Here is a 13,514-nt window from a genome sequence, read left to right on the forward strand (position 1 = left end):
TTCTTATAATTTATTGCAGTTTTGCACACAATTTAAAAATGTCAACAACAACACGCCAAAAAATTACAAAACTAAACACAATTAGAATTTACTCCCTTTGAGAAAAACAAAAAAAATCTATGATTGTCAAAGCTAAAAATGACTAAATCTGAAAAAGGAACATAAAACAAAAGCAAAGAATTTTTTTAATCTCAAGGGGGAGTAAATATATCTCAATCAAAATCTGCTTGTTTTTTCCCCAGACAGTGATTGTCCTTTTTTCAAAACAGTTGTTTCACTTCCCCCACCCCTCACCCCTCACCCCTCACCATCATCCCCCAAACCCCCCTTGACTTTCCATAAACTGTCTATTTAATTTTATACCTTCCATTAAAAAAAAAAAAAACATCTTCCCGTTTATTTTCAAGTAAGCACAGCAAAAGATGGAGATGTCTGACCGGGGCGGCGCCTTCAGAGCGGCGTGAGCGACCGACAGCGCTCCCACACCTCCACCCCACATCTTAAAAAATGGTATAAGAAACAAACAAACCAGCAGGACTACAGCAGTTTAAGGCCGTCAAGTACAACCAGTGGGCCAGAATGTAACGACAACAAGGAAAACAGCAGTAATGATGAAAACAACAGCAGGATGGAGTGAGCCCATATGCAGAAACGTCGCCAGTGACAAAAAAAAAGGACGTTTGAAGAAAATAAAAGTGCCGACGCGCGACGAGGAGCCGTCGCCGCCGCGTCGTCGTCTTCACCCACGCCGCTGCACTGGCAGCGCTGGAAGGTGCCGCCAGATGACGGGGCGGCACCTGCAGGCGCCCCACCCAACGCGTGCACGGTGGCGGGGGCACGCGCACGGAGGGGGAAGCTGCCGTCTGCAGGAGCTGTCAAACGTCTGACCCTCCAAGTTTAAAAACGCCACAGATACAGCGGCTAAAACATGAAACGTGTTAAACTGATGTAGTCCAACTCAAAACATTCACGTACAAAGCGTTTCCAATCACGTGATCAAAATATAATAAGACATCATTATCAGATAAATTCAATAAATTCCAAGAATTTATAAGTTTTAAACAACTATTTCTCAATGCTTTACAGTATCAAATACTTCCATAGTGTCAGAAATGTTTTTTTAATAAAGGCATCTTTTCAGCAAAAATCTGACTTCATGTCTTTTAGCTTAAAAAGGTGCATTCAGGCATGCCAATTCTCTCCCATCTGTCTCAAAGCAAGTGTTGTAAGTGGAAAGCGTGCGCGCATGAAACGCCTTGTCGTGTCCACGCTGCCGCGGCACTGCGTTGGGTGGGTTAGTGGACTGATCAGCGCGGCACAGCTCGGCTCCGCGTGACGGAGTGGTGTGAGAAACATATCCGACCTTTCACCTCTCAGCGGGACAACTCGGCCTCAGCCTCCCTGCTCCTCTGCTTTCTGCTCCTGTATCCTTCACACTTCCAAAGCCAGAGTCACAGAGCTGCACTCAACAGACCTGAAGTAAGTGCCTAATGAGCGGGAATAAACAAGAAATGGCTCGACCGCGTCTAGAGCTGGAAAGGACAGCGTGGTGAGAGATGGAAAACAAACATACAGCAGTGGAGAAATTTAACGCCTGAGGAGGAGCCGGAGGAGGAAGTGCTCGGTGGACAAAGATCTTCAGCAGGTTCAACTGACTGGTCATAACCAAGTCATACACACGCATGCATGCACGCACGCACGCACACACACACACACACACACACACACACACACACATGCACACACTCACACACGCAGCAGAGATCAGTGCATATAGACACAGGTTTAAAATGCTTCATCGTATCGCTTCAACATCCGGCCAAAACACATTCGGTAACTTTCTTCTAGAAGCTCAGCGACAGACCTACGTGTAAAAAAAAAAAAAACTTTCACTGTCTAGAGTGTAATGTTCAAACATCCCCCTGATGCAAAAACCACAACTTAAAGGTTTAAGACAAAATCAAATTTTCATGCATTTTCCAAAGTTGTGAAAATAATATTCAGTTTCTCAACAGGCCGCACCCTGGAGCAGAATTCACCAAGAAAAGAAAAGAAACGGAAAGTAAAGAAAAGAAAAGAAAAGCCCGTTGTCAAATATTTGATCAATTACAATGTGTACAGTAATACAGCAAATTCACATTTTCATTTTAAAATATACAGGTTTGGACGTCATGCAACAACAGCAGGTCCCATTACAAAAAAGTAACAAAATAATAATAATAATAATAATAATAATCATTAATTTAAAAAAAAGATTAAAGTTAAAACTATAGCAGAACAATATACAACAACCTTAAATTAAATACCTTTTCAACAAGAGATGTTTTAAAGACTGCCAGCTAGATGTAAGAAAAAACCTATTAATAACAATAATAATAATTATTATAATAATTTGTAATGGTCTTTTCATTTTTACAAAATACTTCAAATTGATTGGAAGTGAAAAAGGAGGCTGTGCATTGCATGAGTGCCATCAGTTTGTCTGTCAGTCAGCTTTCCCCTGAACACACGGCACCAAAGAGCTTAACGAGAGAATCGGGGAGCGCTTCGCCAACGACACCTCCATGCCAGTAGGAAATCAAAATTAATACACACAAAACACACTCATACACACTCACGCACGTCAGGTGAAATTTTTGCCAGAGTAGTGCAGCGTCGCGCGCGCACACACTCGCACGCCTGCGACCTGTGTGGCGGCGTCGACTCGTGGTGATCACAGTACCCGTTTAGTGTATTGTAATGGATTCTCAGTTCAGTGTGTTCGACCTGAACTCCTGCGGTGGCGCTGCTGTCTGTGGAACCGGGGCCGGTGGTGAACGTCGGAGTGTTGTGTCTGAGTTTGAGCACAGAGTGTTAAAGGCGAGACATTCTCGCTGGGACCCAGGTTCTGAGACGCATGGAAACCGCCCAACAGAACTTACGCCAAATAAAAATAAGAGTTCAGAAATAAACTCGAATTACCCCAAACAGCAAGAACAAAAAAAATAAAACAAAACTCAGTAGTAACATTTTCATGTGCTATTAAAGTGCAATTGAATGAGATTTTGCAACACACAAAAACATGACTCACTTAAACCCCGAACATCAAACTTCGCCACCTCCCTTTTTACTCCCCATGCCTCTCTGCCCTTCGTTCCCTGTCTCCTCCACTCATCAAACCCAGCAGTCTGGTTCTACTTCCACAGTTCCTGGGAGCTGTCCTCGATTGCCCAATCCCTGACATTGGGCAGCGCCAGCGGCTCGCTCTTCACCGACAGCGAGTTGACCAGTTCGCAATGGAACTTGCGGATGTGTCGGTACAGGTCCCCGGACTGCGTGAAGCGCCGCTCGCACCACTTGCAGGCGTGCGGCTTCTCGCGCGTGTGCACCACCGCGTGTCGGCTGAGGTTGTGTGAGTACTGGAAGCTCTTGCCGCAGGTGGTGCAGGTGTAGGGTTTCTCCCCGGAGTGTGTCCGCTCGTGGCGCTTCAGCGTGTACATGCAGGAGAAGGTCTTGCTGCAGATAGTGCAGGTGGGCACGTTGACGTCTCCGGCGGGCTTGGAGCGGATGCCCTCCTGCTCCCTGAAGTGGGAGCTGAGATGCAGCTGGAGGATGTGTGGGGACGGGAAAACCTTGTTGCACAGCGGGCACATGAAGATCTGGGTGTGTTGCGCTGACAGCATGTTGGAGACGTAGGGCAGGAGGGAGCTATCCATGCCGGCCACCTCCGCCTGGGCGCGCTCGCTCTCGCCCCCCAACATGTCCTCGTCGTCTGCCGCGGTCGGAGGCTTCTCCTCCCGCTCCATCTCCGAGGCCAGAGAGGCCTCTCGCAGGGCCGACAGGTGCGCCTCGAGGCCGAGCCGCCTCTGGGCCGACAGAGGCCCCCCGACGCTGTGGTGGGTGAGGCCCCCGTTGACGCTGGGCACCGTGGCCTTGGTGATGCCGCTGTGCTCCATGTCGTAATCGCCGCCTCCCAGCTCCTCTTCCTCATCTGAAGCCACGCCCCTCTCTACCTTCACCCTCACGGCCAGCGGGCTTTGGAGGCTGTCCGGTGTCGCCGCCCCGCTGAAGAAGGACTGGTGGTGATTGCTGTGGTTGCTGCCTGCGATGGGCTTGACCGACAGGTCCAGGACGCAGTCGGCGGCGTCGTTTGACACCCTTCTGCCTCTGTGCCGTCCGCGGGAGCTCACGGAGTGGTGGGACCTCTGGGAGAGCGATCCGGTGGAGCTGGTGGGGCTGCCGGCTGGGGAGAGCAGCTTCCCTCCTTCCCTGAGCCCTTCCCCAGTCTGCGTCTCCACCTCACCGTGCACGGGGCTGGTGGTGGCGATGGCCGGAGTCCCCGGTCTGTCTGCAGAGGGCAGCCTCAGCCACAGTGGTCCTCCCTCTGCCTTCCCCTCCTCCTCTTCATCGCTGTGCAGCAGGTCAGCAGTAGCCGGCCGGCCCGTAGAACCGTCTGACAGACTGTCAGCCTTGTCGGAGCAGCTGGAACCGCCATCATCCTCCCTGCGAGTGCTGTCTGCCTCTGCCGTGGCCTTCTGCTTCAAGCGCTTCTTACACACCTTCACAATGTCATACATGTGCAGGTAGCTGGCCGCTGCCAGCACATCCTCTACGGGAAGGTCCTGGAACTGCAGCTTGCCCTCGTACATGAACTCCAGGAGCAGGGAAAAGGCCGGAGCCGTGACAATGTCGCTGTTGAGGTGCACCACGTCTCTCTTGTCCAGCTGGTCCTTGTAGAAGAGGTGAAAATACATGCTGCAGGAAGCCAGGACAGCGCGGTGGGCACGAAACTGGACATCGCCCACCAGCACCGTAGAGTCACACAGGAAGCCTTGGTGCCGCTGTTCACTCAGACACTGGAGTAAATGTCTGCTGTGGTCTGGGAACTCCATCCTGCCGTCCTCATAACCTGCAGCCACACACAGTCACAGAGGCAGAGTTAGATCAAAAATCTGTCAGAATTCAGACTTCACATTGCACCTAATGTGTTTCTGTTTTAATGTTAAATTGTTATCAGACATTCAAAGAAGGAGGTCAACAGACCTGAGTGGATTTTTACATAGATGAATGAGGTTTTGCATTGGATCTGACTTTAAAAGGTTAGGTTAAATATTTTTACCACTAGCCAAGCTTTGGTCATAACCAAACAATTTCTGCAAACAAAATAATCTTCAATTCACTCAAATTTAAAGACAACAGGCGAAGGCAAGCGTAAAGAGATAAATGCAAAAAACACAAGGAAACGCTGAAAAAGAACACAGCGGAGAAGAGCAACGCAAGACGCAGCAGACGATCGGTCAGTAAAATAGTCAAAGTACAGAAAAGGAAAATCAATTAACAGTAATTACAGTTCAACTCGTGTTAAAATAACAAAATCACATGCAGCAAAGACGCCAGTGCTTTAAGAACCTGTCTGTAGCTTTTACATACACTAATTAATAAATGGGACAAAGCCACATTTTACACCAGCAGAAACATTTATGCTCAAATTCAGAAACTGTGCAGGTAACTGTAAAGTCACGCGTCCTTCGTGCAGCGATGTCAACTCTTCATTTTGACTCATTTTACTGTTGACTTCATTAGAAATACAATAAAATAAAAATGAGAACACAACAATATTTAGAAATAAAAGTGGAATCAAAAACTAAACACTAATCAGACCTTTACCAAGCATAAGACATAAATGAAAGCAGCAGCAACAGATTCTTCGACTGTGTCTCTTTGCTCTTTTTCTCTGTAGCGCTCTAACTCCTCTGCTTGCACTCCTGGATTGTCGCTGCTCCTACGCTGGTTATTTTTATTAACCCACTTTGGCCTGGCCTGGCACAGCCCTTTTAGGTAACCGGCTTTCAGCTGCACAAACTGTCCTCATGTACACAACACACACACACACTTAGCAGCAGCCTACCTACAGCACCAACCACCTCCACAGGCTAAGTTGAGCAGGAAAACTGGCCAATTGATACGCTACTGTCGAAAACAAAATAGCTTGTCCCTCGTTTAACCTGCGAGCGATGGCTTTAGGTGCGCGAAGAGATGAGGAGGAAAAAAGCTGCAATGCAAGAAAAACAGGCAACGCTCTTCAGGTGATCTTATAAAGACACAATTTAGCTACCGGATAAAACGAGTGCACAAATAATTAAGCAAAATATCAGAACGAAATTTGTAAAAATCACTAAATCCCACCTGTTAACCAAGTCAATTTGTCCTGCCTGAGAAAATACATTGGTCCCACTGTGCGCTGTGTTAACCAAAGCAGTTAAATCACCTCATTTGAATGAAGCTAAACCAAGAATGTCAGTGTGTGTGAGACTGCGTGTGTGTATGTGCGCGCGCGTGTGTGTGCTCGGCCTCCGGCTCGTTCAGACGGCTTTTAATGAGGGGGCTTACAGGGACAAGGGTGTACCACCTCCCACCTCTCTCCACCCCCCTCTGTCCAGCCAAGCCCCCCGCCACCTCCTCCTTCCACACACACACACACACACACACACACACACCATCCGTCACTCACACACTCCTTCCCAAATGAATCTTACAAGAAAAACCGGCACATCCGTCCCATAGTGGAAACTGCCCTCTTCCTCAACCCCCCCCATCCTCCGCCCACCACCACCACCTCCCAGAAGAGAAGATTTACAATACAATCACTGTAAGTGCCCTGCTCGTCACAGCATCAATCCTAATCCTTAAAGATGGCTAAAAATAAAGACGGTGGTGGCGGCGGTGGGGAGGAAGCCGTCGGTAGAGGCTCAGGAGGGCAGCAGCCCGTCACCCGGCTTCACCCGCCCCGGCCGGCGAGCTCAGGCAGTGGTCTGAGCGAGACACAGAGGGGAAGGCAGGGAGAGGGTGAGGGAGAGGCTGGGACGGCCAGGGAGGGAGGCTTACCCACATCTGATCCAGCTGACGGGGGCCATATGGCAGCTGCTAGCCAGATAAAGAGATTAAGACTAGGAGGGAGTGCGATTACAGCTGTCTAGCCAATTCAGGCAGCTCAAATCTGCAACTTCTAAATTAGTCTCTTCTACTACAGCCGACAGGAGGGGAAAAAAGTGGGTAGAACAGACCGCATATGCTTTCAAGTAATTTTACAGCAAGTTAGATTCAACTCAAAGAAAAAATAAACAGGTTAGATAATGAGGATTTAATAAGGGCTCACTTCAATTTTTGATTCTAGTCTGGCTTTTTTTATTTGACTTTTTATTTACTCAAATGTAACTAATTAAAAATGAGAAAATATCCTGTTTAAATAATATGTGGAGCCAAAGAAGTCAGTACTTCTAATAATATTTTCACTTGTAATAAAATAACAACTCTTGGCTGAAAACCGTTTCCTCAGTTTTAACTTTGCTTTCAGTTAATGAGTGTCGGAACAAAACTCAAATCGAAAGCGGGAGTGAAAACAACAGCAGATTTTTAAATGCAGCTCTTTACTCTACGAACTAAAGACACAACAGTGTTCTCCCGGACGGCAATTACCCCTCAGACAGACAGCACCAACACGAGTTTGCTACTGAAGCACTCACCAGCAGTTTCACACCGCGCTCACACTGTTTGACACACCGGAGAGCCCCACAACAAAACAGAATAACTACTCCACTACCCGGACTCTCCTACTCTATTCACTCTGTTGCACGGACACATGAACACACACACGCACACACAGAGACAAAACGATACCTGCAGCAGTATGCATCAACTTGATTAACTCCACTGTAGCAGAATAGCTGGGCTCTCTGGCTGGCTGGGAAAAGCTGTGTATCTCTCTCTCTCTCTTTCCTTCTTGCTGTTTCTCTTTCTCGCTCGCTCTCTCTGAATCAATGAGTGGGTAGAAGAAGAGAGAAGAAGAAGAGGGAGGCAGGCAAAAAAAAAAACGCTGTTCAAACTGCGAGGGACAGATGCAAAGTGGAGGAGATGTTGGAGGGGGAACGAGATACCACCTCCCTCCTCCTCCTCCTCCTAACTGGCGCTGATCGGCAGCCACAAACACACACGCACACACACACAGTCATACATACACAGCGTGCGCACACACACAGCACTAACTCTCCCAGGCTGCCGCTGAGACTCACAATAAAGGACTGGGGAGGGGTGGAGGCGGTGGAGGGATGGAGGAGGAGGAGGTGGGGTGGATGGCAGCCTGTCAGCTGCTCTGACATCATCCTCAGATGGAGATGCTACCTCCAGCTGTGCTCTTTCTACAGCCATATGCTGCCTCCTCTACACTCCTGCCACCAGACTCTTCTTTCATTCTAGCAACACCACACAACTTTGTCTCTTTTCTCCCCCTTTCTCAGAGGAAAAAAAGCATGCATCTACCAAATGCAGAGGGATACTAGATTGTTTTTAGGGAATTTACTCACCAAATATTGCAACCACCACCACCCACGCGTACTAAAACTATCAAGGAAAGGTAAAGTTTCAAAGATATACGCAGATATTTTTAATGAAACACCTCCTGCGTTGCAGCATAAAAACCCCTGTGTTTCTGTCTCCTTCCAGGAACCATAAACAAAGGCCAGACCAGCACATTTGCAACTGACAGAGGCACGCAGCTGATATTGTTTTCCACTTCTTTACGGTTCAGCGCCGCTGCCTCGCCTTGTATTCATCCACTCACTCATTCATATATCTTTCTATCAGTCCACTGCCCCCTCCCCTGCTCGGACCCTTCAGACAACTGACAGGAGCGAACACGAAATGAGGACTCAATGGGAACAGAAATCTAATGAGTGCAAGTCCTGAACAAAGGGTTTACAAGCATTTAATAACCCGAGTGAGACCCATTACAACGGCCCTATTTCGCTTTCGTTTTAGTGAAAGTGTGCGGTTATTTCATAAATATATGGCAATAAAAACAACTTTATCCAACACTTTTATGAGCAATCTAAATTCTGTGTCCACTCCTTAAAAGCACTTTAACTGCGCGTAAAATCCCGCAAAACACACACATCACGCTATTAAAATAATCGGTTACTCAAATAATTTATAACAAAATACAAGTACAATTCTTCACAAAACGCTAAATAATATGGGATGAAATGAGCAAATTAACGTAGTCATACTAGGATATTGAACACGTTCAATAAAATACCGTAAAGTTAATGAATTTTCCACTTTGATATTTAAGAAGCTTCGTAGAATTTCAGAACCATTATATTATCGAGGCTAAACTTTAATTAACTTCACCGCTGGAGTTTGAGTTTGCATCTTTAATTACAGTGGCCGCTTTACTCCCACCGACTCACTAATTCAATTTCTGTTTCGCTCTGACACGTTTTATTATCGTGACAGCGCTCTAATCAACACGTGTACTCACGGAGAGCGGCGTTACGTCCAGTTTCGTCGTCAAACGCCTCGCACATATCGGCACCAACTTCATTTAAAGCGGACGAACCGCCGCGGCCGCCGCTTCGCTAGCGAACGGGCGCAAAAGTCGCCAAAAATGTCACCGGCGACCGGCCGCGAGACGGAACAAAGTGGGGGAGGCGAGCGGAGGACCGTGGGTCTCGCACCAGAAGACGCGGAGACGGAGAGACACACGGCGGGGAGAGGGAGAGGGAGAGGGGGAGAGAGGGGGAGAGTGACCCGAGCAGCTAGCTAACGCGGCTAACAAAAGTAAAGCGAACAGGCTACAATATTGAGCTATTTACAGTTGTTGCGAAGGCCCCGGTGCTATGACAACAGCTGCTAAAACAGCGCGAGCGCACGGCTAACATGGCAACTATTAGTGCGCGGAGGCAGCACGGACATGCTAGGGAAGGTTTAGCTACTTTTTCCCCTAAACCCACCCTCTCTCCCTCCGGAGCCTCCTTTAATCGGACTCCGGTGTTAGAGCGGCCACTTACAGACAACGAGCTCCAGCGTCTTCCCCGCGTCCACCGTCAGATCCCCGTTTCTCTCCCCGTGCGCGGACCAAACTAGATTGACTTTGGACTAATTTCCATAACAGGCTGCCGAGGCGAGCAGGCGGAGGGACGGGGAGTCTAGCACTCTGCGGCGGCCAGATGTTTCCGAGCTGTTGCTGATCAACTCGGGCTGGGAGAAGGAGGCGAGTTGACTGGCACGGCGCGGAAGCCAATAGTGCCGGCGAGGAGGACCGCGAAGGCAAATTGGAAGCGGCCCTCTAACAGAGGAGAGGGAGGGATATGTCTTCTTCTGTCGGCGGCGTAGGTTGACGCCAGGCAACAACAACAGCAGCACACTACACACACACACATACACACACACACACACACACACGGCGAGAAGGCAGGAAAGGAGAAGCTGGGTCAAACCAACTGGTTCTGTGAGTCGGTGAGGCGGACTGGCGCAGCGGAGAGCGAGCGTGCGGAGAGCGGCGCGGTGCGTCTTGGGTAGTGTAGTCAAAGCGGGGGCGAGGGGGGAGGGGGCGGAGCTGACGCGAGCAGGTGCAACCACCTTGACAGGAAGAAAGCCGGCCGTTTGAAGCGTGGCCGGTCACCTGGTAGCGGCTGGAACCAAGCGACATAGATTCTAATGTTTCCCATTGTGGGGAGAGACTTTGAAATTGAACAGTATGTTTAAGGCTCGGGTTACATCAGTAGACAGACTCGAGAGCCTTGCAAATGAATAGGCCACAGTGACACTGAATTCAAACAATCAAACATGCGAAAATACAGCTTGAAAACATTACATGTAAAATCTAGGGTCCAACCTTGGCAATTTGATGTTTTGTCTGTAGTTGAGCGCATTGAGAGGTTACCCTGAGATTTAAAAATAGCACTACGGTATAAATAGACACTAAAATTTCAAAATAAGTGGCTATAAGAAACATAATTACTAAAATGGTAAGTTGATGTAAAAATGGGAACACAATAAAGGAAAATTATAAAGAGACCTCAAAAAATACCTAATTTGTGGTGGTTTGTTTGTGTTCAACTCCTAAGTGATGGGGGGGGGCTTCAAGTGTCTGTGCCCAGGTGTCCGTTTTCTCAAACGCCATTTATAGGCATGCGCCTCCCCCTACAACAAATGGCAAAGGAAACCTGAAATAAACAACCGTGTTGCTTTTGTTCCTCCAACGCCTTTTACTGTCCAGTCCCATTTTAGAAATTGCAAGAATGTCATGAATAGAGAAATAAAAGAAAAAATCGAACTTTTCTTTAATTTGTGACTGGCCAGATGTTACACGTTGTCCCGTGGTAACACAGAAAAGGCTTAAATGTAACACAACAAACAAACACATTAATACAGAAAATATTGAAATTATCACTGAAAAATGTAAAACCCAACTGATAACATAACACATCATAATTGAAAACGCATGCCCTCAGACAGCCTATCAACAGTATTTAGATAACAGCGTAATTATACTGTAGACACATAAATGTTCAGGGTGACTAATGTGATTCATAACTGAGGGAGACATGACACTCATGGTGTGCTTCATGTGTTCAGTTATTAAAGATGAAGCTTTTCAGCCATTTGTTCCCTGGAGCAGAGTAACATCCTCTGTATATAATGCACAGGGCTTCTTCTCCTTCATTTATCTCAGGTTGTTATTTGCTTTCTTTTGTTCTCATTTTCCTATATATGGCTCAGTTATAAGATATGAATATTAACTACTTTGGATTAGAGGGGAGAAATCTTCCTCCAGTTCCAGCATTCTGTGGTTATCTTTTCAAGCTTGCTGCTTTTGTCTGTTTGCTCATTCATTTTCTAGAAATCTATAATTTATCTAACTTACTATTAATCATACAATTATTCTTTCACTTAAAACAACAAGTTTGTTTGCCAATAAAATGTTATCATTTGGTAATCAAATTGTCAGGTGTTCTCTGGTTTCAAACTTGCAAATGTGATTTGTTGTTTTTGTAAGTTGTGTCTGAATAAAGGCAGAAAGTTGAAGAGCTAAACTTTTTTAAACGCGACGATCTTTGATGTGTACACGTGTAAACATCTGTTACAGTTTGAGCTCTCAGGCTGTCAGTCTAAGCGTCTAGTCTAAGACAGAGGAGGAAGCTGCTGGAAAAAACATCGTGCCGTAGACTTCCAAACATGCAAGACACCGAGGAAGTTAAAAGGAAATAAATTGGTTTGAAATGAGTAATGCAGGCTGGGCTGTGCCCTGGGATGCAGATAATTGCTCATACAGGTTCCCGCACTGGCAGACAGGTTTTAAGTTTCAGTTTGTCCCCAAAACATTCACTTAATGTGTCATACAGTGAAGTTACAGGCACACGGTAGGAAACGTATGAGACCTCGCTGCGCCTTGCCCCAGGAAGGCCAGTTTAACCTGTAAGTTGGAGCCTACAATAAACAGGTTGTTGCATGTTTTCACACTGGACCGATCAGGTCGTTGATGTGTCGTTGGGGCGCCTTCCATCACTGCAGATGATCTACAGCAGTTATGTGGGACTGCAGGTGACTGAAGCGTTAAGAATGTCTGGCACAAGGAAATGGTTCAGAGATGGATGTGAACAGATAGGACAGAAAACTGCATTAAGGAACAGACTTTTAAGACTTTTAGCTAATTTCAGCAATTAAGTCTGTATTTTTACAGACATTTACATTTAACAGCATATTTATTGTAAGTGCATGTTAAGCTTAATAGTAAAATAATATTTCTCAGAGATGTAGACTCACATATAGAGCACAGTTAAAACAAGCCACATACACCTACAAATAGCTAGAATTTGATTTTGTGTGCATTTCTACACAGATTATAGTACAAATCTCTAACCTTCGTTCAGGGCTCCCGTATTCCCCACTCTGCTCCACACATTGTTTCGCCACTGACAGATGCCAGAGTACAGCGGTGTGTGTGCATGCGAGCCAAACAGGCAGAGCCAGCCTGATGTTTGAAATCTGTACCACTATTTCATCGCGCGTGCAGCTAAAAGCAAGAAACACATCAGAAGGGAGGCAGCAAATAATATACAACGAGCAATATGTAAAGCAGAGCTCATGTTTACACATCTGCTCCAGATGACAAGTTTTGGTTTTGTCTGTTTTAAAACTGAAAGGAAATTAAACCCAGTCATTCACAATTCTTCCCATAATAAGGATGGAAACGATCACACCTCCCTCACATCTTCAGACTGTTACAATAATTACAGCTGTGTCGGGCGTTTGTTTCCTTCCAGTGTTATGTCTACAGTTTGCGTGTTGAACGGCGTTGTCCTGGGGTGTAGTTCTCCTTCCTTCCTCTGGAGGTCACTGTAGATCCCACATTTTCTCCATTCACTTCCCTTCACTTGAGCTTGCCATCATAAATGCTTGTTTAAAAATATGCTGCTTTAAAAATAAACAATACAAAACCTGACAACAAGCAGTGATTCGTCTGTATAAAGTGCAGTAAACGAAATGTTGCATTTAATTAAACACAACAGTGCCGTGTGTTAACAATATGATCACACTTTTTTTACTTTTTTACACACATTCAGTTTCATCAGTACTTGGACCTGAGTTTTATTTGAAGCAAAGAAGAAAAAAACATTTGATGTTACTTAAAGAAAACCCGTGGCAATCCCTGAAATGGCAGACAAATTAAATTTTACTTTCTACATTGAAAATAA

General features: G+C 46.4%; 1 protein-coding gene across 7 annotated transcripts in view; it reads right to left on the minus strand.

Annotated features, from left to right (window-relative positions):
* Positions 1-10,236, minus strand: part of zbtb18 (zinc finger and BTB domain containing 18) — a 10,249-nt gene extending 13 nt beyond the window's left edge. Inside the window, exons 1-3 of one of the 7 annotated variants that reach the window (XM_029175870.3) lie at positions 9,825-10,236; positions 7,657-7,788; positions 1-4,888 (exon numbers count right to left, since the gene is read on the minus strand). The exon at positions 1-4,888 is cut by the window's left edge and continues 13 nt beyond it. In XM_029175870.3, the coding sequence (XP_029031703.1) occupies positions 3,174-4,888; positions 7,657-7,672 (1,731 nt within the window). In that variant the 5' untranslated portion in view covers positions 7,673-7,788; positions 9,825-10,236 and the 3' untranslated portion in view covers positions 1-3,173. Of the gene's footprint in view, positions 4,889-5,646; positions 5,861-5,887; positions 6,140-6,165; positions 6,386-7,656; positions 7,789-9,295; positions 9,791-9,824 lie in introns of those variants that run through there. The other 6 variants (XM_029175867.3, XM_029175872.3, XM_029175868.3 and 3 more) reach the window with 6 other exon arrangements.
* Between the last annotated feature and the right edge of the window lie 3,278 nt (positions 10,237-13,514).

This window comes from Betta splendens, chromosome 15 (assembly GCF_900634795.4).
Source record: "Betta splendens chromosome 15, fBetSpl5.4, whole genome shotgun sequence".
Taxonomy (NCBI): Eukaryota; Metazoa; Chordata; class Actinopteri; order Anabantiformes; family Osphronemidae; genus Betta; species Betta splendens.